The sequence below is a fragment of the Cervus canadensis genome, chromosome 14, assembly GCF_019320065.1.
Source record: "Cervus canadensis isolate Bull #8, Minnesota chromosome 14, ASM1932006v1, whole genome shotgun sequence".
Taxonomy (NCBI): domain Eukaryota; kingdom Metazoa; phylum Chordata; class Mammalia; order Artiodactyla; family Cervidae; genus Cervus; species Cervus canadensis.
Window position 1 is genome coordinate 21,952,342 of NC_057399.1, and position 27,765 is coordinate 21,980,106.

Consider the following 27,765-nt stretch of genomic DNA (forward strand, 5'->3'; position numbering starts at 1 on the left):
ATCTCAGTCACCGTGTGCTTTATTTTTGGCCGTAAGAACCATCACTCAGCTGCTCTGTCTGCTCCACTGGAGGTCGTGCTTACAGTCATGCAGGAGGCAAAGAAAGATTACTACGGCCAATTCACTTCGGAGGAATTTCAACAGCTAAGGGAAAAAGTGCACAAACAGACAACCCCTATCGGCTGCAAAGAAATCCATGGTCCCTCACTTCAGAACAATGGAGGACTATGTTACCGTGACTGTGGAATAAATTTTTTAGACACAGCCAAGGGAAAAATAAGAACTTGCAGATTATGAAACTGCACATTTAAAGACGCACACCAAGACTCAAAAACATAAAAATTGTGCATTGGACTTCCAGAACAAGAAAGTGGCAAGAAATCCAATCACCTGACTCTATGAAGCTGAAAATTTGGGCAAAACAGAGTGTCTTTTATAAGCCATCATGAAATTATTTTTATTTTCAGGTTGTTTGCCATTTTTAAAGCTGACCTCTTACTATATCCTCTAGTCAAATATGGAAACCAAATTAAGTGTCAGAAGAGCAAGACCTCTTGCCCCTGAACCCCTGACTCTAATGTCACCCAGAGATGTATCTGGTCGGACTTGCTCCAGTCAGATAGGCCCCGAGATTGGATTTTCAGGGCTTGTGACTGCCTTCTGCCCTGAGACATGTTTGTTTGGTCTGCACTAAGCCTTGAATCAACTGACATTTACGACTCAAGAGATTGCATAAGATTTAGAAACTTTAGCAATACTTCAGCTTTAGCTGACTCTTGGATGCCCCTTTTCATTGGGGCCTTTCCTTGCTAGCTTCCCACCAGACTGCTTCACTCATTTGCATCAACTCCCTGGCCCTCTTAGACTGTTGAATTTTTAACCTTAGCTTTAAACAAACATGTTTCTCTGGTCCTGAGATACTCCCCTACCACCAACCCCAAAAGGATGCCAACTTTTGTCTAAAGACACACGTGGCTGCCCATATCAGATTGCTGTTTGGATTAGCAGTTGGGAACAGAAAATCAACCACTTCATCTAAAGCAGATGGTGAGACTTCCGCTCTCGTTAGAGGGGACTCTGTGCAAAGAGTCACCACAGATGCACACTTTCAAGTTATTGCTGTTCTCTTGAACGGTGGTTCTGTCAGGGCACAGATGCCCTTGTCTGAACTTACTGCCAATTGTAGTAGCTTCGAGAGAGAAAGGAATCAGGAAAATGTTATTTCTTCTAATTTCCAATAGCAGTAGAATTTTTCCTTGCTTCTATGATAAATGGAAACAGAATATAGAACGAAACTGACATAATTTGCATCTGATTGATGACTTTGAAAAAAGCTGTTGTGTCCTTGGGACATAAGAGTTGCTTTTGCAGTCAAGTCTGGTACACATGGGACTACAGAGAGTGAGCGTGAATTGACTATCCATGTGCGAAGTTTTCTACAAGCAGTTTAGCTTGACTGCTGGGAAGTTGTGTGTTGAGCAGGCAACTGTGATAGGACATGAACTAATGCCTCCTGGCACCTACTGTTAACATCCAGAGTCTCTTAGATTCCATCAAAGAAATCTGATTACCTAAGAGACCTCTGTATTGTCTGTTTTTACCTACTCAGTGGTCCAAAGTCCTGAAGACACTTTTAAAACAAGGGAAATTCAGAAAGGGTATGTTTGTCAAATACATCTTCACCCTCAGTTTTCAATCTTTGGGGGGTAAAAGAGCTGCAGAAAAAGGAATACAAAGAGGACCAGAGTCACAGACAGCTGGGATAGAGATGAGATGTTAGGCCAGATGTGGAATTCCTTACTCTCCTATGTTCCCTCAAAAATTTGCCTTTCTTTTCACAGACCACAACTCTCCTCCCTTGTCAGGTGGTGAATGCCACTGACTTGTATCGGAAGCTTGGGTTCTCTGGGAGATACATATTCCTATAAACGGGGCAACTGGATCATTTGGCTCTTGGGAGATTTTAGAAAATGAAGCTAAGTTGTTCTTACTCATGAGCAATTTTTCAGCAAGTCCAAACACAGAAGTAAATTCAGCTTACAGCATGAAGTTACCCCTCATTGGTCTGAAAGCCTTGTCAGAGTGGTTCTCTCATTGGCATATTTAATTTGTGCCATTTACATTTTGTTGTCATTTTCCTGTTTTTTCCCCCCTCCTTCTTGGTGTACCTTTTTTTTAAAAAAAAAAACAAAGCAAAACAAAACATCCCTGAGTGGATACAGTGCAACATCTGCGTCAAGCAGTGATTGTCATTTACGAAGCATGAAGTGAAAAGTTCAGATCCTGGCTCCTTTCTCCCAGTGCACACCTTATCATGAATGTGTTGCAAACACTTGTGAGTCTTCATGGGGAAGGGACAAAGGTTGCATGTGGTCAAGAAAGTTGTTAACCAAAATTTCAAAATACCTCCAGAGGTAGTCACAGGAGACATTCAAAGGGCAGCTTTTAAAGGTACTTTGTTACCACTGAACACATGACCTGGCTGTCTTTCAAGGGACAGATCTGGCAACTGTGGCAAAAATTGGAAATCTCTTTCCTCAACTGCAAGGGGCTGAGTGCATACTGGTTTCCACTGTTTTGTTCTGGTTGAGTTGTTAGCTGTTTCCTGTCCCCTAGCTTCAAAAGGTTCATGCCGTCCCAATGACATGATTGCGCCAGTGGAAACAACACAAATTCAAATCCAGGACCTCCTGAGGCAGATGTGGGGAACAATCTTTTTCCTACATCACCCATGGGACAAGGGAGGGAAAATTCTCAGCCACTTCATCAATTGAGTCAATTTAAATCCTCTAAGGTAAATTGGAGGAAACAAATGGTTCCCTTTGCAACTGAGCAGGAATTACAGGCTGACAATAGGAAACACTAGTCCAACTGAACAATGAAAGCAAAGTTTGACATAAGTTCAAAGCTCAAAGGGAAACGCCAAGTAGACACATTAAGCATTGCCTATCACAAGCCAATCATAAAACATACATTGCATTTGGAAACAGCTTGGTTTAATTGAGTGCCTTCCATTACCCTGTTTTCCTAGCAATCAGTAAAGTAATCTTTCCATTAGAAGGAAATATGACTCTTGGAATTAATTCTTTATACAAAGAGCTAACAGGAGTGACATTTACACCAAAAAGAATTGAGTCCCTGTAGCAGCATAATAAGCAGTCTACAGCTGTCTTCTTAGACACTGAAGGTAATTTGGTTCAGTGTAGTTAAATTAATTGAATATAACAGTAGTTGAAAAAGGGATTCATTATTTTAAAGCCTTTTTTCTCCATTGGTTTGGAATTCATCAATCATGAGGTGGGAAAAGGCTCTGTTTTCTAAAAGACAAGATGAACACGACTGTTTGATCATCATTGAGCAGTGCTGTGGCATCTTGGAGATGGCTGTCAACCATCCAACTTCAGGAGAGCGTAAGAGATTAAAAAAAATCAGTTTCCATTGATGGAAACTTCACAAAGCAGGTGTGCATTTGTGTGTGTGTGTGTGTGTGTGAGAGAGAGAGAGAGAGACAAGGAGATAAGGGCAGGTCTTCATGAGCTGATGGCCAGGCTACACTTACAGATCATAATTTTCCCTGTCTTATACACAAACCTCCTCTCTAGATCCCTTTTAAAAACTCTTATTTGGGGTCAAATGAGACTAAAGGCATAAGGCCTCCAAAACACAGGCAGAACAAACTCCTTGGAATTTGTGTTTTTCTGGTGATCACTTTGATTGGAGGGCAAGTGGGGAAGTGAGATCTTGTATTAGGAAATCCAAGTTGTCTAATCCTGACCTCACCTCTGGCATTCTGTACTTTTAAAAGTTGCTAAAAGAATAACCCCAGGGTAGATGGATGATGCAATTTCAAACGGCACCAGAAATGGTTTTGGCTTTGGGGTGCATTCATTCTGTAGAATAACACAGATCTTTTATTCTAATCTATCAATGTTTTGCTATATTTTTATAATATAGCATTTTTGAGTTGAAAAAATTAGAGGTCCCAGACTAGAAGAACATAGAAAGTCCTGCCTCTCCCTTCATTTATTGCTGCTTTTTTTCTAACAAACTTATTAAAGAGAGTGAACATAAAGAACTACTTCTTTGCTTTGTATATTCTCTTTCTACTTCTTTGCAAAAGAGATAAAATGTTTACATGAAATGGTATTAGGACCCTGGGTTCTGATTTACTCTTTTACTCTAATTTTTTTAGAAAAAATTGCTGGTGGTTATAATCTACCGGCTGTATTTCTCTGTTGAAGATACAATAAGCACCAAAATCAAGTTTCTCTCACAACTTGAAATTCAAAGAAAAAAAGGTGGTTTTTGTGTCCTGGTGAAAAATAGGATATATCTTTCGTTTGGTCAAAAAGGCCCTGGACTCCACAATGTTTTCTGTGGCCTAATTCTTAAAACAGGAAAATGGCTCCAAATAGTTTTTTTTTTCCCCCCAATATGTACCATCTTGACAAGGCTTTGATGTCATTGATTGAAACAGAGTTTTTCTACAGAGGTCATGCGTTATATTTATTCCTTTGTCGACTTATTTCTGAATTGGTACCATTCTGCTATTAACTGCAGATGAAAACTCTGGCTGGAAAAACAAAATCCTGATTGTCTAACATAAAGGTAACATATAACACAGAAGGTAAATAACATAAGAGCGCCTGACTGAACCTCCTTTGCTAGTAGGTATGGTATTTTAAGCCACAGTGCATGTGTGTGTATAAGTAATAGTCATATATAATATTCTCAGATATTATATACTTATCACATACCTGCACAGTGCTTTCCAAGACAGCTACAAATTTACACATGCATCGCCTATCTAAAAACATAGAAATCAGTAAGCCTATTAAGTGGAATTTTCTTAAATTATATTTGAACAATCAACAGGAAAAGTAATCATGTAAAGTACTGCTCTGTTCTTGTATATATCTACAATAAAATTCTATAAACAGTTGTTTCCCCAAACATACCTGAATAAAATTAAAAAAAGATAACACCCAGTGTCCTATATTTGTATATTTATGGTCATTTCAAAAACAAACAAACAAATAAAAGAGCCCCACTCAGGTGCATATTTACATTCTTCAAACTGTAGCGGTGAAAAATAATTCTATTAAGTGCAGGACATTCCTAATGTTGCAGTAGTGACATTTTCCTTAAGTCTTCATGAACACATTGCTTTTGTCTTAATGGTGATGCATTCCACGACTATGAGACAGTTCGCTTGTCGCCTTCATTTGCAGACGGTGGCACAGTCAGGATTAAAGAGCTCCTTGTACAACGGAGGAAAGAGTGTATTCACTATGTCTGGATGCGATTGCTTAAATACCTGCAGCTTCTCCCCGTGCAAGTTGCAAACTGCTGTGATGGTTGGTATCTTGGCTATTAGCTGCAGAGTGGAGAGACAGGGAAGGAGACAAAGAGGAAAGCTCATTAGTGCTCTGTCTCCTGAATCAGTGTCCTTCCTGGCCCCAGATGAAGGGAACCGACTTTGGAAAAAGATGTTCAAAAAGAAAGAGGGCTCACTTTCAGCTTCTCCTTTAGAACAAAACAAAACAAAACACCTTCCTCCCCCACTCTCTAAAGAGAAAATAAGGCGAAGGAAAGAAAGCAGAACCAAGCTTCCTAGTTCATTGTTCTTATAGAAAGTATGTATGGAAGGGAGTTTAGTCTAATCATTAGGAGGAGGTGCTGGCCGGGCAGGCTGACTAGGTTGGAATCCTGGTTCTAAAACAGCTAAATGGCTGTGTGTCTGTGACACCCTCTGTGTCTCAGTCTCCTCATTTGTAAAATGGACTTACTCGTAGCATCTATTTCATTGAGTTGTTGTATAAACCAAGTGATGAAATTAATATGAAAGTGCTAAGAATACTGTAGGCATGAAACACAATTAGCAAATATCCTTATCTACCATTTCCCATAGATTTTTAAACATGAATGTCAGATGTTTAGTTTTGGAAGATGAGTGTTAGAAAGGTATAACATAAACCATATGAGGTGTAATTCACAATGATCTGGACTGCTCTGCTGTCAAGGTCACTAGCCTGCCACTATCTTTCTAATCCTTTGCCACTTTAATGCATAAAATGAAACCTATATTTAATCAAGGGAGAATTTGGGTGGTCACTGGCACTCAGCTTCCTTGGGGAGGTGTTTTAAAAAGTCGTGGGAGAACATCCTCTTATTTTTTTTTTTTGAGAACATCCACTTATAACTGTTAGGTTTTGATATGTTAGTATCATGTAAGATATAATTTTTTTAAATTTAATTACCCAGAAGACAGTGTTTTAATCATTTAAAATACCCACAGTTTGTTAAATGCTATATATGTCTTCAGGTTCTGGACAATTCTAGCTTTTAACACACTTATAATTCTGAAACACTGAATCCATCATTTAGTGTCAAAATTGCTTAAAACTAAGTATCATTGTGATCAAATTACTGTGGGAATAAGAAATACTCTCATATAGATAATACTATTACAAAAGATAAGCTTGATAGTTCATATAGTTGACCAAAGGTACACTTGAAAGCAATGATGGAATAAAATAAACCCATCTAATCACCAATTAGGCTCATTGCTCTCCCTACCCTATTCAATAATAAGAAACCATTTCAGCCTTTGAAGTAAAGGAGGAAATAGTTAATTAGTTACTTTGTGACTTTTCAAAATCAGAAATTTCCACTCTTTCATTAACTTTCCTTTTAACAACTAATGACTATATAACCATACTATGAGCCATTTAAAAATAGCACCAGGATTACAGCTGTTGACATATTCATTAAAGGGATCTAGAACACACAAAGAAGTCTGGGGTTCAGAATTTTCAGTTCACTGCTATTTAGTCATAGGGATAGAAATGATAAAAAAAAAAAAAAAACAACTGTAGAATCTTTACAGAATGGATGTTAAATTTTAGACTGAGAATCAGGACTTTTCAACATTATGAGGTACTTAAACTGGTAGCAGACACTTCTACTAGACACCAGAATTCACAAAACAGTAGTGATATTGCTTATAATCTATGTGGGAAGACAGCTGAATATGACCACAGTCAAAAGCAGACTGAAAAACTACAGCGAGTGCCATGGAGGAACGATGCTAGGAGAAGTGGTGGATAATAGGATGCTCTGACTTCTTCAAGGCAGACACTTCTGAGAAAGGGCCATTTAAGCTGGGTTCTGAAGGGAGAGAGAGAGAGCTAACCAGATGCTGGGGCTGGGGGTGTATAATATGTTCCAGGATCATATGCGGTATTAGAACTAAAAGAAGTTCAGTGTCCCTGGAGCAGTGGATGAGCATGTTCAAGGATAAAGCTGGGGAGGCTGCATAGTCAGGTTATGCTAGGTCTCACGGTCTCTGTTAAGGTCTTTGGAAGAATTTTAAGAAAGATGATCAGAATCCCATTCTGAAAGATTTGATTTGAATCCTGGTGGAAAGCTGTGTCTTTTCTATATTTTCATAGGTAAAGAGTGTACAAATGTCCACTCAATAGAGTCCCTTGGGAAATTATTCAAGCTTTCTTAACCAGCTGGTTCACACAGAAGGAGACTGTAACAATTTCGGAACACTTCTTGCACATTACAATTCTCCCTGAAATAGCTACCGAATGCACAGAGGCTTTGAAAGCTTTCTGTAATCATCTGCAGTTGAACTGATGATGTGCAGAGTTCCTAAAACACCCAGATGCAACTCTGTAATGCTTGTCAATCTTTGGTGTGCACAAGAATCGCTGGGGTGCTTCCTAAAAATGCAAATTACTGCAATACACTTGTAGGGATTCTGTTTCATGAAACCTAGATGTGGAGCTCAGATTTCATGTTTGAAATACATATCCTGAGGATACTGGTGCACTGGGTCCATAGAATAGACTTTGAGAAGCACTGTTAAGAGGTTCAAATCTTATAAATTTACAACTGTTTTTTTAAAATTGACAAGTAAATTCTTTATAATATAAGAAACAGTCCTGGTAACTGAGTGTCAAGCTAGCTCCTTTTCTGGAGGCTGATAAGAAATTATCATGTCTAGAGAGGGAAGGTTTCATTTGCTCGGTTCTATTACTTTGGTGAGAGACAAGTAATGAAATTTCCTGAGTTCCCTATGAAACACAAATACTACATAAAGAGGATTAGTCTAGTGATAAAAATATGGGCTTTCAATGAGCCTGACTGCGTTTGAATCCCTGACTTGCTCTTTACAGTTGTGTGATCTTGGACAAGTCACTTAACCTATTAGCTTCTTTATCTGTCAGATGACAATTATGACAGTCCCTGCCTCAGAGAGTTGTTGTAAGGGTTAAGTGAGTCAATATAAACCATCTATGACAGTAATGCTTCCCTCAGGGAGAGAAATAGTCAAGGTCAAGCTTGTTCAGCCAAATAACATGGAGGGCAAGAAACCAGCTTAGCTCCTAACCAAGCAACAAAAATTGATTCTTTATATATTGTATGTTTGCTTCCTAGATGGCTCGGCAGTAAAGAATCTACCTGCAATCCAGGAGATGCGGGAGATGCAGGTTTGATCCCTGGGTCAGGAAGATCCCCTGGAGGAGGAAATGGCAACTCACTCCAGTATTCTTGCCATCATAATCCCACAGACAGAGGAGCCTGGTGGGCTACAGTCCATGGGGTTGCAGAGAGTCGGACATGACAAGTGACTGAGAACACACACACGTATTGTGTGTTGGGGTTTCCCCAGATAGCTCAGTCGTAAAGAATCCTCCTGCCAATGCAGAAGACACAGGAGAAGTGGGTTCAAACCCTGGGTTGAGAAGATATAATGTACTGCAGCTGGGAAACCTCCATGTCGAAAGGAGCTCAGAGAAGCCTCAGCAGCAGTTGAAGTTTCAACAACTTTTTAAATAGCAGGGGGTGGTGATCTAGAAGCACTTGGAGATGGAAAGGGTAGTTGATTTCAAATCATCATGAGGTTTCATCATGTTTAAATAATCCCCATGGCAGGAGTAGACAGAGGGTCTAGAAAAAGGCATTTTCACACTCACCTACTCATCTCACTCTCTTATGATAAACATTTCTTGTAAGAAGGAAGCTTCAGCTTATACCTACAGGGGTCTACAAGAAGAAAAATAGCTGTTTGAGAAGAGAAAATAATCCTATGCTTCTTTCCAGAGGGTGGTTTTATGAGAAAACCCACAATTTTATAATTGGCACATTTGATGTTGAAAAAAGGGAACTAGAGATGCAAAGGTGAAAACTAGAGATCATGCTCATGTGGGCTTTCAGGTCATCATGATGCCCTCCAACATGAAGCAGGAAGTCAACAATGGCTTGATTAAAGCAGAAGAAACCACAGAAGCACTGATAGAGACAGGAAATATCCAGTGAGGCTGCACATACATTCGTCTTCTCCATTCACTCTTTTTGGAGTTTTTGTTTAGCTAACTCTAGATATTTGGCCTAGACTTCCAACACTGAATTTGAGGTATCTGTTCAGGACACAGCCCTCTTCCACCATCCTCATTCCATCCTGACATCCATGCTGTTTGGGATGTTTTCTCTACTCCGGGAATGGCAGACTAAAGTGGAAGCAGACACTTGCTTCAGCTGGGATTGGAATCAGGAATCAGACGGAGAGCCAGCAAATTACTTTCTAAATGTACTTTGTGAATTACTTTCTAGTGACCTAAGGAGCTAAGAGCTAGCCATATTTCACCAAGACCAGGGAAGCAGAGAAAACTGGTGTTCAGAGAGGGAGAAGAAGAAAGCAGGTATCTAAAGAAAGATAAACTTGTGAGATGAAGAATTCTGAAGGCTTCCTAATTTCTTGTCCCAGCATTTCCTGAATGGGGCCTTGATTTCTGACCTTAGGTTCCATGAGATTTCTCTCCACTAATTTTATTATTTTCTTCTTGCTTTTCCTAGTGGGAGTTGGTTCTTGTTCCTTGTAACTCAAGAGTCCTAACCAATACATCAACTTGCAACTTCATGAGTGGGGAGTAACATCAAAACCTCTCTTCTGGAACTTCCCTGGTGGTCCAGTGGTTTGAGGCTCAGAGCTTCCATGGCAGGGGGAATGGGTTCCATCCTTGGTCGGGGAACTAAGATACTGAATGTCTTGTGGAATAGCCAAAAAACAAACAACACTTCTCTTCTTCTTATAGACTAAGTCTGACAGACAATCCCTAAAATTTCTGGGTGTGGGACATATAGTGTATGCCAGCAAACTATAAATGACTAACATGAGCTGAAATAATCTGATCTCTCTCAGGGATTCCTCAAGGAAACCACTCATGGGCCAAGACTATGTATTATGTTTTGCTCCCTCCCCTGCATCTGGCACACAATACATACTCATGATACATGTAGGCTGAAGTAGAAAACTATTCCCTAAGAAAGCTATTTCTTGAGAATTGATTTGGAATTAGAAACCCTGGATGATCTGTTGGACTGTTTTCTGTAATCTTGCCTCTTCTTGCATTATTTTACAGGGTATGTCCTACTTGAGGAAACCTGAGCAGGGCTTCTGGGGTGCTCAGTCTTACCTGGGCAGTGGTTACACCGGCATGTTAATTGCATGTTGATTCATTGAGCTAAACACTGACGAGTCAAGAACTTTCAGCACGTATGTTGTCGTTTAAGAAAGTACAGAAAATTTAAATGGAAAACAAATTCCTAACCAAATATGAAGGGGGACGGGGAGGCTCAGACCACGAGGCCACATCATCTGAGCAGGGACTCAAGTGGTGACTGGACAGACTGCTGATCAGGATGAAACTGATGAATCCCAGGCCCACCTGCTAGGAATTCTAATGTGCCATCTAGTGTCCTGCACAAAGAATAAGCAGGCTTCAGGCGTAAACATCCCATTATTAATCATGACATAGTCCCTTTTGATCTTACTGAGAAAGCAATGAAAATCATTGTAAATGACCCTTGGCAGTTTTCACTGATCTCTCAATCAGAGTTTGCTTGCTCCATAGACTCTATCTATGAGTCAACAAAGCTGTTTTTTTGTTTTTGTTTTTTTTTTCCCCTAAATCTGTATCCTAATAGTGCTTACTAAAGTGAGAGTGACTAGGAGTGATTTCTTTCAGATAAAGATCTCAATTATTAACACTGTAAAGTAGGGCTGTGTAAACAACCTTCCCTCATATAAGCTTTTATTTAGAAACTTGCTACTGCTACAGTAGAAGAATTCCCCTCTCTGTATTGATGATAGTTTTGTTGTTCTGCCAGAAACAGAAAGCCTAATGGGAATGCTGACCCCTGGATGTGGGGTTTATAAACAGTGTATGCTTTGGGACTAGAATATCACCCTAAATTCAGTACTACAGTGCATAGAGTACTCATTGGAATCTGTAAGGCCTGGAGAAATCTGTCTATTTATTCACTTACTGTAGTGGCAGAACATCTAAAGAATCCTTAAAACTACTGCACAGGACTGAATACTGGAATGCAAAAGAAGATGCTAGAAGGAACCTTTGTTTTTCTCTTCTAGAGTCAAAGAATATTATACTGAAGGGACCTTAACGACCATCCAGTCCAACCTCCTTATTTAGGAGACAAAAAAAAGTGAAGCCCAGAGAACAGATGGGCTGCCTCCCCTAGTCATATGGGGCTTAAAAATATATGTGTATATATGCATATACATACATACATACATATACATATATATGCATAGTAAGTGATAGTCACTCAGTCATGTCCAACTCTTTGTGACCCATGGACTGTGGCCTGCCAGTCTCCTCTCTCCATGGAATTCTCCAAGCAAGAATACTGGAGTGGGTAGCTATTCCTCTCTCTGGGGGATCTTCCTGAACCAGCAGTCAGATTCTTTATTGTTTAAGCCACCAGAGAAGCCCATATATGTATATACATGTTTAGTCGCTCAGTGGTATCTGACTCTTTGTGACCCCATGGACTGTAGCCTGCCAGGCTCCTCTGTCTATGGGATTTTTCCAGACAAGAATATTGGAGTGGGTTGACGTGTCCTTCTCCAATATATATGTATTTCTTTTGTAGGCTTTAGTGAGAGTGACCAGTGTTATCTCATTTCCTCACTTCTCAAATCCGGGATCCAGCCAAAGCTAACTATTATTCATAGTCTGCATACAGCTTATACTTTCTTATATATATATATATATATATATATATATATATATATCATTGCCCCCATTACTTGGAATGTCATACTTCACCTCCCTAAACCTGTAGCTCCCATCCTTTGAAACAGTATGCATTCATCAGTGATTAGTTCAAATATACCCATTTCTTGGATAAAACATTTCCCTGCGGAAACAAAGTTTCTTCTGTCCACAGCAGCTACAACAACAGCACTTACATATTGGTTATGAATCATGTACCATGCTTATATTTGATCTCATTCAGTCCTCAGAATAACCATATGACATCAATACTATCTTTAATCACATTTTACAAATAAGAAAACTGAGACACAGAGAGGTTAAGTCACTTGTGCAGAGTAACTAAGCCAGTTCTGATGGTTCGTTATATATATGCTACATATTATCATTATGATCATGAAAAGAGGCAACTAGATTATTTGTTTTTACCCCAAACAAACAAAAAAAATAAATAAACTGATTAATACACAGGGGTTGAGAACTTTTAGTTAATGGATTAAAATTCCTGAATTTAAAATCCTCTCCAGGTCCAAGTTTGGTCAAAGCTATAAGGCATTGCTACTTAAACTTTAATTTCAGGAAGTGGGCATGCAGAAAGTGTTTTGGAGACAGTTTTTTCCAGATGAAATCTAATGACTGTGTCTGAACCCTGCACCTCACTTGAAGCCGGCTATACCTGTTCAGGGTCAGACTGGCTGGCAGTATTAACAGTCTTTGTCCTTTGCACAGAAGCAGATCTACCCCGCTTACTGAGGCTATAACCCAAACCCCTGGACTTGAATACAGCAGTTGCACATGTGCACATTTTTTCTGGAGGTAAGTTCCATACTGTGTGCCCGATTGCCCAGAGAGGTCACTCTTTTAGGGGTGTCATGGAGGCAGAAGAGCTCCATGGCTATGAAGGTGAAAGAAGAAATTTCTGAAAATATGAAAAGTATCGGTGGTTTGGTGGGACAGTTTTCCTTGGATTTAGATAAAACTGTTTATTTCCTTTGGAGAGCATGGGTTTGATGAGAGGGTGTCCCTATATGTCAATGGTGCCATTGTCCTTAGAGTATGAAGGCAGTCAGGGACTCAAGAGACTTGCCTGTCCCTTCCCTTTCCCCAGTACAATTGAACCTGAGACTTAGACAAATGGAGTGACTTATGCAAAACCACATGGTCCAGAGCAGGGAGAAATGAGATCCCAATTCTCTTTCCATCTCATGGTCCCTCCACATTGGTTCACATAGTGTCAGTTGCTCAGTCATCGTCAACTCTTTGTGATCCCTTGGACTGTAACCCGCCAGGTTCTTTGTCCATGGAATTCTCCAGGCAGGAATAAAGGAGTGGGTAACCATTCCCTTCTCCAGGGAATCTTCCTGATCCAGGGAATGAACCTGGGTTTCCTGCATTGCAGGCAGATTCTTTACCCTCTGAGCCACCAGGGAAGCCCCTAGTTCACATAACATCCTATCAAATGATGACCATTACAGTGAAAGGTCCACACAGAAACTCAATATCCACACGTGACCAGTGGAAGCAATGCTTTGTCATTTGACTCCAGTGAATTTTATATAAGAAATTATCCTTTCTAACACTTTCTCTGATTCCCAGATTTACAACATTCTCTTTCCATAAGAAAAGAACTGAATGGATATAACTTGACTTACTGTGGTGTTCGTTTCACAACATATCAGTTTAGTTCAGTTGCTCAGTCATGTCTGAGTCTTTGTGAGTCGGACATGACTCTTCACAACATATACACATATTGAATCATTATGTCATATACCTAAGCCTAATATAATGTTGTATGTTAATTATACTTAAAAAATAAAATAATTGTATACCTTTCCCACTAAAGATGGAAAAAGGAGAATTAAGCTGACTTTACTTGGTGTTTTAATTTTTTTTTTTCTATTACATACTTTTAACTAAAGAGCCTCTTGAAAGTGAAACAGGAGAGTGAAAAAGTTGGCTTAAAACTCAACATTCAGAAAACTAAGATCATGGTATCTGGTCCCATCACTTCATGGCAAATAGATGGGGAAACAGTGGAAACAGTATCAGACTTTATTTTGGGGGGCTCCAAAATCACTGCAGATGGTGACTGCAGACATGAAATTAAAAGACGCTCACTCCTTGGAAGGAAAGTTATGACCAACCTAGACAGCATATTAAATAGCAGAGACATTACTTTGCCAACAAAGGTCCATCTAGTCAAGGCTATGGTTTTTCCATTGGTCATGTATGGATGTGATAGTTGGACTACAAAGAAAGCTGAGGGCTGAAGAATTGATGCCTTTGAACTGTGGTGTTGGAGAAGACTCTTGAGAGTCCCTTGGACTGCAAGGAGATCCAACTGGTCCATCCTAAAGGAGATCAGTCCTGGCTGTTTATTGGAAGGACTGATGTTGAAGCTGAAACTCCAATATTCTGGCCACCTGATGTGAAGAGCTGACTCATTGGAAAAGACCCTGATGCTGGGAAAGATTGAGGGCAGCAGAAGGGGACGACAGAGGATGAGATGGTTGGATGGCATCACCCACTCAATGGATGGATGGACTCTGGGAGTTGGGATGGACAGGGAGGCCTGGCATGCTGCAGTCCATGGGGTCACAAAGAGTCAGACACAACTGAGCGATTGAACTGAACTGAATTTTTCATCTTCAATTTTTCTGCCTCCTTTCTACCCCCAAATACCTCAGATCACCATCAGGATACCAACCAAGTAGTAGAAAATGGTATAAGCACACGGGTTACTGTCTTGGGGAAGTAATAATCACCATGTCACAGTGTGTTAGAATTGATGCAGTGTATATATCTCATTTGAACCTATACTTTTCTAAAGGAATTAGAAATTATAAACTTCATTTTACAGATGAAAGAACCATGGTTTTCTGATAAGATGATGATCCCCTGAAATGGAATAGTTTTTGTCTAACTCTGGATTTTAGGGTGGTAAATATGGGGACCAAAGTTTTTGAGAGATCCAAATTCAGGAAACATTCTTCCTGCCAACATTAACTAACCAGATGCATTTATGCATACATGCTACACAGCAATTAGAGAGACAGGTGCATATATCCACATTATCATCATTTCTGCCCAGTGTATCTGAAAGCATGTTGAAGTTTTGCTCTTACCTGGGAGGAAGAGCATGGGATTTGTCCTTGCCCACGTGGTAAGTGACAAGTTACATCAAAGAGAACTATCACTCTATGGTGTAGAAATGTTCTTCCTAGTGATGTGTTAATTTTAGCAAAATGTTACCATAATGAAGCAGCATATTTAACTCATGGAGGTTTTTTTATGGCAGTACTCTGTAAGTGCAAAGTAAAATCTGATCGTATCTCCAGCAGAGTCCCCCTTCCCCCCCTTTTAAAATAAAGAACTTCAAGAGCAGAGTGGGAGAGTTTTAATGATAAAAATATAGAGTCGGTTAACTATCATCTTTGAGGACAAGCTCTACTTCTTAGTTGCTTAACCTCTAAAAAAACTCCAATTCTTAAGAAATTTAAGATACCTTAGGATCTAAAATAATGCTAGATATCATTAGAAAACTCCTTATTTCTCTTATGATCATTTTATGTTGGTACATAACTTTTTCCAGAATTCTTCTAAAGGATCACTATTTTTAATTAAGTTGAATTGTGAATGAAATGGAAAGCATTGTGCATGCAGTCTGCCCTTGAGATACTTCATTTTGAAAGAATCCCAGATTAGAAGTGAGGAGATTCGAGTTGAAGGAAAATTTACAAGGCATCAGTGTAATCCTCTCCTCTGGGTAGGACTGTCATTCACAACATATCGGCAAGGAGACAAGGCAGTATCTCTAAGAATCTGACCAATGACAGGGACCTCACTCCACTCAGTGGTCTACCCTCTGTTCAGCAGTTCTCATCATCCTTATTTTGAACAAAAATCTAACCATTCTTTTGTCTAGACCAGACTCCCAAGTGGACAAAATCTCCTCTTTCTTCACATGTGATTTTTGAAGACTTGTCTCCTTGCTTTTGTTCTTCAGATAAGCTTTTGTTCTTCAGATAAGCACCCTCAGTTCCTATAATGTGTCTTCCTCTATCTGGGGTTCAGACCCATCAATATCATCCTTGACTAAGAAGTTATTGTCCTCTCAATTCATTATAGTTTCCTAGTGTCCCTTTTAAAATGCACACTCGAAGTTTATGCCACCTTTGGTAACCTTCAGATCTTGTTGCTGATGAGAAATGTCCCTTGCCTTATGTGACTAGCCCTCCCCTGCTCACTGGGCTCTGTCAGTGGCGGGGGGTCTGTGCTCTGAGGACCTACCTTCGCCAAGGTCTCATCATCCAGGTGATTCTTCTGAATCACATGTTGAAGTGCAAAATAAATTTTTTCCTGAAGCTTCTGGACCTTCCTTGGTTCTATCAGCCAGGCTCGGTCTGAGAAAGGAAAAGGGTGGGTAGGAAGGGGACAGAATGTAAGTTTTGTTGTATTTCACCTACATATGTAAGTGCTGAGATCTAGACCTAACTCAAATTAGTCTAAATTGCTTCTGAAGACATGTAATTATTTTTCTAAAATGAATAGTTTATAAGCAATGCCATGAGGACAGTAATGTACAAAACGCTGACAGGAAATCAGGATGGAGGTAAAGACACAGTGATTCAAAGACACTCCGTGTGTCTTACTGTCTGTTGCAGTTTACATCTCTTACTCACTCTCTGGACATATGCTTAGATTTTCTTTCAAAGTCTAAGTTAATGATTTGTGAAGAAATGAATTATAGAAGTGAAGAAAATCTATTGTAAAGGAGCATTTTTGGTATTCAGGATCTCCCTTCTTTTATATAAGCTGTTATAATTTATATAGTATCAACATGAATCAATATAAAAATTAATCCTGAGTCCTCTGGTTCTATATTGAATATTTAAGTAATGGCTAGGATAATCCCTCCTTTCCTTTAGCCTTTTCTACTTTCTTTTTTCTTTCCTCCCTCCCTCTCTTTGTTCTTTCATCTCGTTCTTCTTTCTTCCTAGATGCTTTATACCATGGTGACAAAATTCAGTCCAGCATCAATGCCTTAGGTTGAAACTTCAGTGAAGAGACACCCAGAGTGTCCAAATGCTGAACAAATACTCATGGAAAAGAACTTCACATGATCCTTCTGAACACAGTTCAGGTCAGGTGAGAAACTCGATTCTGTAATCCTAGACAGGGCCAGGACAAGTCTAGCCAACAGTTAAGCGAACCCTTACGTAAGTGAGCACAAAAACCTTTAGTGACCATTGTCAATCAGAATACATTAAGTTTCCCTGCTTCTCCCTTCCCTAAACCATCCGGAGCTGAATAGACAGTAACTATTATGGCAAGAACCTGGGCGGAAGGGTAGGTCTGGCATGAGATGGAGCCTCCACAGGCTGGAATATTGTCTTTCCTCTTTGAATATGGCACTATGCCAAGGTGGCAAACACAGTATCTTGGAGTTGCTTCTAGAAGCCTCTGAGTGTGGGTCTGTGACCAGGGCTGGAAGAGTCCTCACAGGGTAGAATAAGCTAAACCTCATGCTTCACTTCCAAACTCTGTGGAATTTGATGGCTTTAGCATATTCTTCCTAGAAAAAGGCTCATAGTTCAGCTGATTTTTCACTCATAAGAAGCATGTTTGCTTTTCAAATGGGGCAGTTATCTTCATGGATTGTTTAGATTTGATATATTGTGTCTTAAATATTTGCTGCTGGGAATTTACTGATTTGCCACACACATACCTAAGAGGACAGTGAATTTGTATTGCTTCCTTTGAGGAAGCAGGAATCAGAGTGAAACCACCTGCTTCATCATAGACTTGCAGGCTTAGAATTAATCTTCTACTGAACTATAATCGATGGGAAGAATCAAATGCAATGAGAAAATGGCAGGAGGAAAATTATTTGGCATTTGGTTGCTACTAGAAATAAATCTTTCTTGTCACTTCTTCCATTTATCTTTGTGCTGCCAAGTCTGGAAAACCTTCTAGGGTTAAAAAAAAAACAAGGAAAAAGCTTGGAGGAACAACTTTATTTTAGACAGAGCCACAAAAGAAACTGTTAGTAATAACATGCCAATTGATAACTAATTTCCATTTTTGATAAAGTAATAAAAAAACAGAATCAAATTTTTAAAAAATCATTAAAAAATTTAAAAAATAAGTAAATAAAGTCTACCAGATACAAAGTATAAAGGCTGTATTGTGGGTACACATAGCTAGTAGTGATATGTCAACAAGTCCCATCACCAGGAAGATTAATTCCTTCCAGCCTCGCTGAAAAATGTGTTAGGTGTAAGAAAAGAGAAAAGAGCAAGTCTCTAGAGATAAATGGGTTATAGAAGGAATGAGTCTCTTGACTATAAAAATGACCAGGAATGTGTCTTTCTTTCTATAGAGAACTGTTAATGACACTGCTATTCCTTGACCTCAAATCTAACCCAACAGATGACTGAATGAGCAGCTCTGACTTTTCATTCTGGTTGAGGAAGGAACCATGCATTTATTAGGATTCTATACAGGTTCAAGCTGGCACATGCTTTTAAACAGAATTTCAAAGACTATAGTGCTATTTGATCTATAAATGTCACACCTTACCTGCTTTGAAAACTTTCTGCTGTTTGTTGCATTTCAGAGCTAGACTGGGTCTTTATTATTATGAAACTCAACCCTCTTTGCAGGTGAGGAAACTGAGATTCTGAGGGGTCAAGTGTTTAAGGTCACCCAGATATTTGGTGATAGAACCTGTTCTAGAGTCTCTACGACCACATCAGAGGTCCTTCCTTTTCCAGTCTTTAGTAGGAGCCATTTTTACCTCTGCTGTCCTTAAAGCTTCTAATATTGCTTTAAACAACAACAAAGAGGCACCAGCATTTGCCTGAAGGAAGAATGCTAACTTTAATTTGGATAGAAAGGCCAGTGAAACAGATATTTAAAGAAAAGAAAGTATATGTTTTACTTTTTTAATCCCTATGCTGGCTTGTTCATTCAGGTATATTTCCAAGTCTCACCTTATTGGACATTTTTTCTGTGTCCTTTATTCTTAAAATCAAAAGAGAACTTAGTTATAACTCAGGCCACTATTTTTCTTCATTTATCCCTTAAGAAATGATGATTCTTTTCTGAATCTGGAGTCAACCTTACCACACACGCTACTCTTGCATTTGAGACCAAATGGATCGTTCAAATTAACATGAGGGTACTTTTCTTTGAATTGTCCAAAAATATCACAAGCTTGCTAAAGAAAATATAGTTCTTTTAAAATTTCTCCAGTGAACCTTGGCTTGGATAGGTGCAATTCATGTTAAAGATAGCAAAACAGTTTTTTTTTTTTTTTTTAAATGGTAAGTACCTCAGACCTCCCTACCTGGAGATATCAGAACAGCAGAGGAGAACAAAGCAATCTCTTCCTCAGTCAGCTGCAAGGAACACAAATTCTTTGCAAAGTCAAATGCTTCATTCACTAAGTCATCAGAACCTATAAAAGAAGGCAAATCAAGTGAAAATACTTGAATAGAATGGTATAACGGTAAGAAAAAGTCCCATAATCAAGAAATTATTCAAGGACTTGCATACTAAGCACACAGGAAAAATATTTCCAAGTTCCTGACCAGAAGGAGTGATCTGTGCTCTGCTGTGTGCTTGGTCACTCAGTTGTGTCTGACTCTGGGACCTCACGAACCCACCAGGCTCCTCTGACCATGGGATTCTCCAGGCAAAAATACTGAAGTGGGTAGCCATTCCCTTCTCCAGGGGATCTTCCCAACCCAGGGACCAAACCCCCATCTCCTGTGTCTCCTGCACTGCAGGTGGGTTCTTCACCTGCTGAACCATCAGGACAACCTGAGAAGTGATTTAGTGATGATTGTAGAATGAGAAAATTGGGCAATGTCTTGACCAGGTAATGAAAGTCAAAATTACCAATGAAGGGCAGATAGAAGCAGTGTGCACCCATTGAAATATCCAACTGGGACTATATAACCCCACTCTAATCTTGTAAAATTGAAATTAGTTCCAACTGAAATAAATTAGTGATTTGAGGATCCTTTAGTACAGAGATAGCATTCATAGAAAACGTAAAATATTATGTATTTTATATGGGCCAAGGGCTGTCATTTTTAGTGGCACTTATAGGATGTCACTGGCGATGTAAGATGTCCATGGGCCTCAAACTAAGAGAATGGAGATAAAGTGCCTGTCAATAAAGTGCCTGTAATTTCCTGGAAATTTAATTGGGCAGCAAACATTCATTCCTGTTTACCTTCTAATGAACGACTTGCAGGTAAGGTGCTTAGCCATTGTGGATCCTCACAAACCAATGCTTCATCCCTACACTGATCCTTGGTAAATGTTTATTTTATGAAGCTGGAAATATGCCCAAGTTGCTTGCCAATGTCTTTCCTCCTTTCTTGAAAATCTAGCTTTGGAGATGACATGGATGTGTACCAGCTACAGGAGGGAAACACTGCCGGCCCTGGTGGACCTGCTGTTGTCTGCCATATCAGCTAACAGCACAAAAGGTGAAAGGGCAGTGGCCTTCTTTGGTGTCTGTGGGCAGGATATGGAACAAATGACACTGTCAGTGGTTAAAACCTTTCCTGGCATCAGTCCATCTTTGCTAACATTCTTATCCACCCCGCACACTGATGACGGGAAGTGAACGACACACTTCCAGAGACTGATGCTATCCTGCCCTCCCACAAGAACGGTCTGCGGATCATTTAGGGCTAGTTGGCACCCATGCTGTTTGTGCTCTCAGAACTTCATGAATTAACAGGGAGAACCATGACTCTGGGTGCAAAACAAGTGGAAGAGTTCCTCTTCTAAGCATCTTAGTTCATGATTACAAACTTGCATAAGAAACTTAAGACCACCAGTGGTCTATATGATATACTTTGTGAAGCAGTAAGCTAGAAAGTAAAAGAAAACCTGATTCTATAAAGAATGCTTAGAATGCATCCCAGTTCTTTAGAATCCGTTTTCATTGACTTCCGAACGAAGCATGGCTGGTATCAAGAGGGTCCATGTTCCCTTCCTTCTTTTGATATTTGGAGGCACAGTTGTAAAATCAGAGGAGTTAGATGAAACATTGGAGGCTCACCTAGTAAGACCCTTATTGAATAATGAGATACTAGTTCTCATTAGAGAATCAGGACATTTCTTTTACCAGTTATAATCTAAGCAGAGGAACTGATGGTAGCCAATAAAACTGATGGTAGCTAATAAAACTGTGTCATCACCGAAGGTGAACTCACCTAAGGCCTTGAACATCTGCATTCCTCCGTATTTTCCTTCAAACAGAACAGTGTTGTTTAATGGGTTGAAGGCACGACACATTCTTACTAAAACCACTTCCAAGCAACCTATGCGAAAAAAAATTTATGTATATATACACAATAATAAAGACCTTACTACTGCATGTAGGTCAAGAGACATCAAAAAGCTTTAAAACACACACAGACTCATAGACACACACATTCAGAAACACCTCAAGATTCCTTCCCAAGTAAAAAAAGAACTATGTTAGAAATAAAGCTCTTGATGCATATGTGAGGGATGAAAGATAAAACATACTTTAAAGGTGACTAAAATGGAGGGCAACAATGTTTTCTTTGGAAGAATGTATTCCGCCCTCCCCCTGCCGCATTTTTTACTAATATATTAAAGTTAGTTTCAAATTTACAGGTGATGATAAGTGGCCCAGAAAGAAGTTTTGTGGCAGGCAACTCCAGTCTGTTAACTTTTTGTAGAAGTTTTGGTATTGGGAAAACTTGCACGCTACTTCAAGTTTTTAACACAGTCTGTTTATATTTCTGCATATGATGACTTAAGGACACCTTCAGGATGTTTCCTGAGGGCACCGTTTATGTATTCATGTCTTTGACACAAGGGTTTCTTAAAGAGGTCAAACAAGTTTTGGCAAAATGCTGAGCATTATCCACTCCAGGGAGTTATAATCAACATTCACAGATCAAAGGTTTATTGAAATCCCATCAAGAAGCAGTTTGTTCAACCTTGACGGGGCCTGACGTTTCTGGATTTGCTGTTAGTCCAGTAGTGGCAGGGCTGTTGTCTGTAACCATAGGCGATTGTGGCCTATTTTATTCACTGTTATATCTCCAGGACCTAGAAAAGTCCCTGGCACATAGTAGATGCTTAATAAATCTTTATTAAATGAATTAGTTCAATACTTCTGCTTGTTCCTCTGAATACTCACTGACATCCTGAGGAACAATTGCATGGTTTCTCCACATTTTGGAGAAAAGGGCTTTTGCCCCACAATAGGTTGGAAGGTGACATCCACAGTCAGAAGTCACACATTTGCATGAGAACATCACACCGATGATTTGGTTACATCCGTGTGGTACCCCGAGGTACCCTGGTGCCTTTCTTAATCTGGTGTCTTATTTCTTTGTTCTGCTGATTTCTCTGCTTTCCCTTATATGTCACCTTAGCATAGGGGCTTACACATAGGGAATTCACAAATATTAATGGACATAATGCTTTTCTGACTAAAATAATCATAGGAACCATTTATTCAGTATCTCCAATATGGAAGGTACTTTACTTGACCCCTCACATTCCATGTCTCCTACCCTTAAACCAAGGTGGATTTCATCACTGCCTTGACTTTAATTAGTCAGGTGGAAATAACACTCTGAGACTTTGGAAGCAATGTCAGAAAAATGCTATGCACTTTTGTCTTGCTCTCTTGAAATGCTAACTTTTGAAACCTAGCAACCATGCTGTGAGGAAGTCCAAGCAGTCTGTGGAGGGGCTCACATGGATAGGAACCGAGGCCCTGCAGCCCAAAGCCTTGAGTGAACTCTGAGCTGTCAGCTGGCACAAACAGCCAGCCGTGTGCATGAGCCAACGTGGAAATGGGGCCTCCTGCCTTCAGTTGGTTGCCTTGGTGAACACCACAGCAAGTGGAGATGAGCCATCCCTCGCTGAGCCCTGCTCAGATCAGCTTTGGGAGCAAAACGAATTATTATTGTTGTTTGAACCAAGTTTTGGGGTGATTTTTAATCTAGCAACAAATATATCAAGTTCACGTTTGAGTCAAGATTTTCACCTTTTTAATCATTTGGTAAAAAAGCAGCAACAACTTAGAATAATTATTTTATCTGACTCAAGTTCAAAAGCCAGCTTTGCTAGGTCCTGGCTATGTGGTATTGAACACAGCGCTTCAGTTCTTCAAATCCTTGCTTCCTCATTTATAAGATGGAAACCATATTGAGCACACGAGATTAAAAAAAGATGTCATAGGTAAATATAAACATGTATATGTGAGCTATTACATATATAAAATGATGTTATTATTATTTGCTGTAGCCCTTTATGTAAACACCAGAGTGGTTCTTATTTTCTATTTTCAAAGGGGGCTGAGAAAGACAAGTAAATAGTTTTCCTGCTTGGGTAATGGCAGCTGCAAAGAGAACCACGTGCAGTTTCTTGAGGTTCTTCCTAAGTGACTGTGCATGTGTCAGGGAGTCTGTGTGAGAGGGGGGAGGAAAGATTAGAGCAGAGTGAGCTTCTCTCAGTGTATTCTTGCTGCAGGCTATCCTCATTAAAATGATTGGAAATGACCACAGAGGCAGAGCTCAGCTAGCCTGGATTCCAGCCCCCCAACAGAAGGCAAGTCGTACATTTTAGAGCCAGCTCAGCAATTCAGCCACCTTGACACGCTAATTACTTGCACTGCCTGTCAAGCTGGGTATCTCAACCTCCGCAATTAATAGCTCCACTTTCAATAAGCAAAATTGTATTTGACTTCAAAGGCGAGCTGAATGAGTATCAGGGCATTTTTATTACTGAGTGTTTCCTTTGGGAGTTGGCTGGCAGTGTGGGTGGTAAAAATGACTACATAGCAGATGGAGGATTTTCTAGAACCAACCTCAGCTAAGGGTGGACCACATCCTGGTCTAAAATAGACCCCCTTCCCCCCAGCAATGAATCTTCTCGCTTACCTGACTTAAGAAGTAGGATTTGATCATTTTGACAGAGTTCCATGAAGCCTGTTATTCGCTTTGCAAACTCTACCACATACTGGATGGCGTGAGTTATCTGGATGGCACATTGCTGCCACAGTGCTTCCCTGGACTTCAAGAGAGAAAAAAGGAATGGACATGGAGCCAAGAACAACTTGGAGACTCAGTGAAACACTCAAGGTTGCTCTAACCGGCGCTGATCTGTCACTTGGGGGTTCACGGTGGGAATTCACCCCCCTTTAGAAGAGAGGCGATATTTTCTAAGATGTTTTGGTTTATTTGAACCTCGATACACCACAATTATCAAAGTACTGAAGCTAAAACAATGGAAATATTGCAATAGTAAAGATCGATATTTACAGGTTTTTAAATAGTTTTTTCTCCTCTTCTCCTCACCTAAACAAACTCAAGCTCTTAGTCTGTTTTGTCAAATCAAACTCTTACCCTCAGTAATAGATTTCATTCACAGACTTCCACAAAATTATTTTCAATGTGTATCTGACTGACACTAAGTTTGCAATATTTCTATGTTGTGTTCTTTTCCCAGAACTTATGGAGACTGCTTTTTGGTACAAAAAGAATTTCAGTGGAAAAGACATCAGATCAAATCACTCTCTTAAGTACAACAGAATCCAGAAATGTATTTTGATCCTTGGGTTATTTTCTTCGGAAATCCAAGTATGTTAATTCTGTTTTTTTATTGACTGTAATAATACCTATGCTTTTGTCTCCTTATTCATATAAAAGTGGTAACATTTAATTGTTCCACTGGAGAAAAATCAGCATGTTATGTCATATGTTTAGATATAGACACATTTATAAATTTTATTAAAAGTTAATGTACTGGTAGATTTTGTGATTGTGGATCTCAGTCTTGTAAATAATGTGAGTCAAAACAACAACAACAAATTCATTCTCTTAAAACCTTCTCTAATGGATACAAAATAATCAAAATAATAATAATTATAATAAAAACAACAGGTATAATGTGGGATGAGTTCTCCCTTTTTCCTCTGGTCATGTTTTGATACGTAGGGCAAGAAAACATTCAGAATGCGTTGTTTAATATTTTTCTAGAGTAAGTTTGCAGATATTACTGCTGTGATTTTCAACTGCTCTTGTTCCTTGCCTGGACCAAAGAAGCCACCAAGAGGGGTCCTAACATCACCCAGTGTGGGCCCAGTCTCCTCCGTCGCGTGAGTAGGGCACTGGTTTTCAGTCAGAGCAGTTTTGCTTCCAGATGTGGTAATATCTGGACACATTCTGGTTGTCGCAACCACGTGGGAGGGCATGCTACTGACATCTAATATGTAGAGACCAAAGAGGATGTTTACTATCCTACAACGTGCAGGACAGTCCTTACAGCAAAGAGTTGTCCAGTCTGAAATGTCAACAGGGCTGAGGCTGAAAAAGTCAGAAATGGAGAAATCGCAGAAAACCCTTTCGTTTCCCAGAATACCTTGCTTTGATACGCTTTAATTTCTTCATAGGTGTGGGTCTGCCAGGCCAGCTGGTGTAGCTCCTCCATGGTGTACTGACATGTCTCCAAATGGGACTTAATGATGTTCTGTGCAATTCGATCTATGAGAAAGAAGATCACTTTGTGGGTTTGTGAATAAAATCCCACTCTGCTGAAGGACTTGCTCTTAATGTGTTTCCTGAAGGAATGCGTTTTGAATATACTCCACTGAGATGAGCATATCTTTAACACTACTATCTATTTACATATCTCCAGACAAACTATTGCTTCCCCCCCCAAATATCAGGCTTTTAATAAAAATTAACTGCCTTCTCTTCCTCTTTTTGGTCACAAAATTGGGGTCTCAAAGTTATAAAGTGTTCAAATAAATATTGATTTTTGAAATAGATACAAATTACCATGTTTCTTGCTTTTTAGCCTGAAAGTCTGCTAGCCTTGTAACATTTGCTATACTGTAACAGTCGGTTTAAGCTCCAAATACTTTGAAATATTTTGAAAATCACTAGATCACCAGTGTTTATCTCAGAAAGGAGAAGTTGAAATACAAATGTTTTGCTTATATTTTAAAAAGGGAGGATTTAACAATAATCTAAAACAAATAGTTTTCTATAGAGGAAAGAGAAGAAAATGGGGAGTGGGCAGGGATAGACGTCAGACTTCTCCAATAGTATTAATTTTGTAGATTTGACTTTGGAACCATGTAGATATCTTCCATAAATAATAGGAGAGGGACATGAAATAATATTGACTCATGAGGTGATAATTTTGAAGTTAGGTCATTAGTGTCTTTATATTCTTTCAAATTTTTCATAAGATAAAGTTTTTCTCTGAAAAAGTTAAAAAAGAGAAAATAGCTTAATTCATTAAAAAGTAGAAATAAACGCAATCAAGCTTGGTGGGGCACTTAGTCCAAATGAGTTATATATGGCATTGTATCTTAAATATTGATCATTTTGAGTTTCAAGGTATGAATGTTGAGTCATAGCACCAGACACAAGAGTTCTGTTTAACAACCTGCCGTGAGTTCCCAAAGTTGGATAGAGCTGGAAGAAGGTCCCCTCATAATCCCTTCTGCTATGTGAACACATGAAGGTGACATCTGAGAAACCAAAGTATGTTAGTTGCTCAGTTCTGTCTGACTCTTTGTGACCGCATGGATTGTAGCCCACCAGGCTCCTCTGTCCATGGAATTCTCCAGGCAATAATACAGGAATGGATAGCCATTTCCTTCTCCAGGAGGTCTTCCCGACCCAGGGATCAAACCCGGGTCTCCTGCCTTGCAGGTGGATTCTTTACCATCTGAGCCACCAGGGAAACCCTTAGGAATTCTGTAAGTGGGATGTGAGTAAAATGAAGATGACCAAAATTTTCTTCCTAGTAACTGTTCTTGGCTTATATAGAAGTGGAGTTTCTCTTGTGTTGCAGGTTGTGCCATTTTAAATGCAATTTCTGTCTTTCTAAGTAGCTATATTTCATTTGTTCTGCAGGAGAATTCTCAAAGCAGTACTTAGGTACCTTTTTTTTTTTCTTACCTTGCTAAGTTTCTTATTTATATGGCATGAAATAAATTGAGTTTTAGAAATGTAGAGAATTAAAAATGTAAGCTTAAGTTTCTAATGAACCTTCCAAATAAAAAATCTCATATAGCCATTGCCTGACACATTATATACACTGAATAAACGGTAGCCACAATTGTCATTGTTGGGACATTCTACATAGTTTTTCATCAGGGATGCAATCTGACCACACAATGGAGAAAAAACAGAGATATTTAATTTTGGAATCAGTGCTACGAAGGAAGATATTTCAATATTTATTAGAGTTGTTCAATCAGAACCATAAGCTGATAGATATAGAAGATGCTACAAAATTCTAACTTATGATTATTGTTATGCTCTATTGGATTCAACATTGAGCATTTCTAGACTTTCATTGCTTATCATATTATAAAGATCCTTTCTTTTAAAAAATCCTATATTCAAAATTTTATTGAACATCCTCCTATGTTGTAAAACAGGGCAGGAAATATTCTATACATCATATTAAAATAGATTGGTATGTCATGCTTCATCATTTTTCAATTTCACTTGGGCAGTCTAATTACTAAGACTCTTAAAAAAAACATATCTATTCCTCAGTAGGTATATAATGAAAACATAGATTTTTATGGCTCTATAGTTTTCAAACCTTTATCTTCTCGGTGTAGTCTGTTTTCATT

The 27,765-nt window shown here is 39.2% G+C and overlaps 1 protein-coding gene across 1 annotated transcript in view; it reads right to left on the reverse strand.

Moving 5' to 3' along the window:
- Positions 1–4,834: 4,834 nt before the first annotated feature.
- RORB (RAR related orphan receptor B) overlaps positions 4,835–27,765 on the reverse strand; it is a 63,131-nt gene continuing 40,200 nt past the window's right edge. The window contains exons 5-10 of the mRNA XM_043487298.1: positions 25,527–25,648; positions 24,047–24,179; positions 21,332–21,439; positions 19,444–19,554; positions 16,383–16,495; positions 4,835–5,377 (exon numbers count right to left, since the gene is read on the reverse strand). Of these exons, the coding sequence (XP_043343233.1) occupies positions 5,222–5,377; positions 16,383–16,495; positions 19,444–19,554; positions 21,332–21,439; positions 24,047–24,179; positions 25,527–25,648 (743 nt within the window). The 3' untranslated portion in view covers positions 4,835–5,221. The remainder of the gene's footprint in view (positions 5,378–16,382; positions 16,496–19,443; positions 19,555–21,331; positions 21,440–24,046; positions 24,180–25,526; positions 25,649–27,765) is intronic.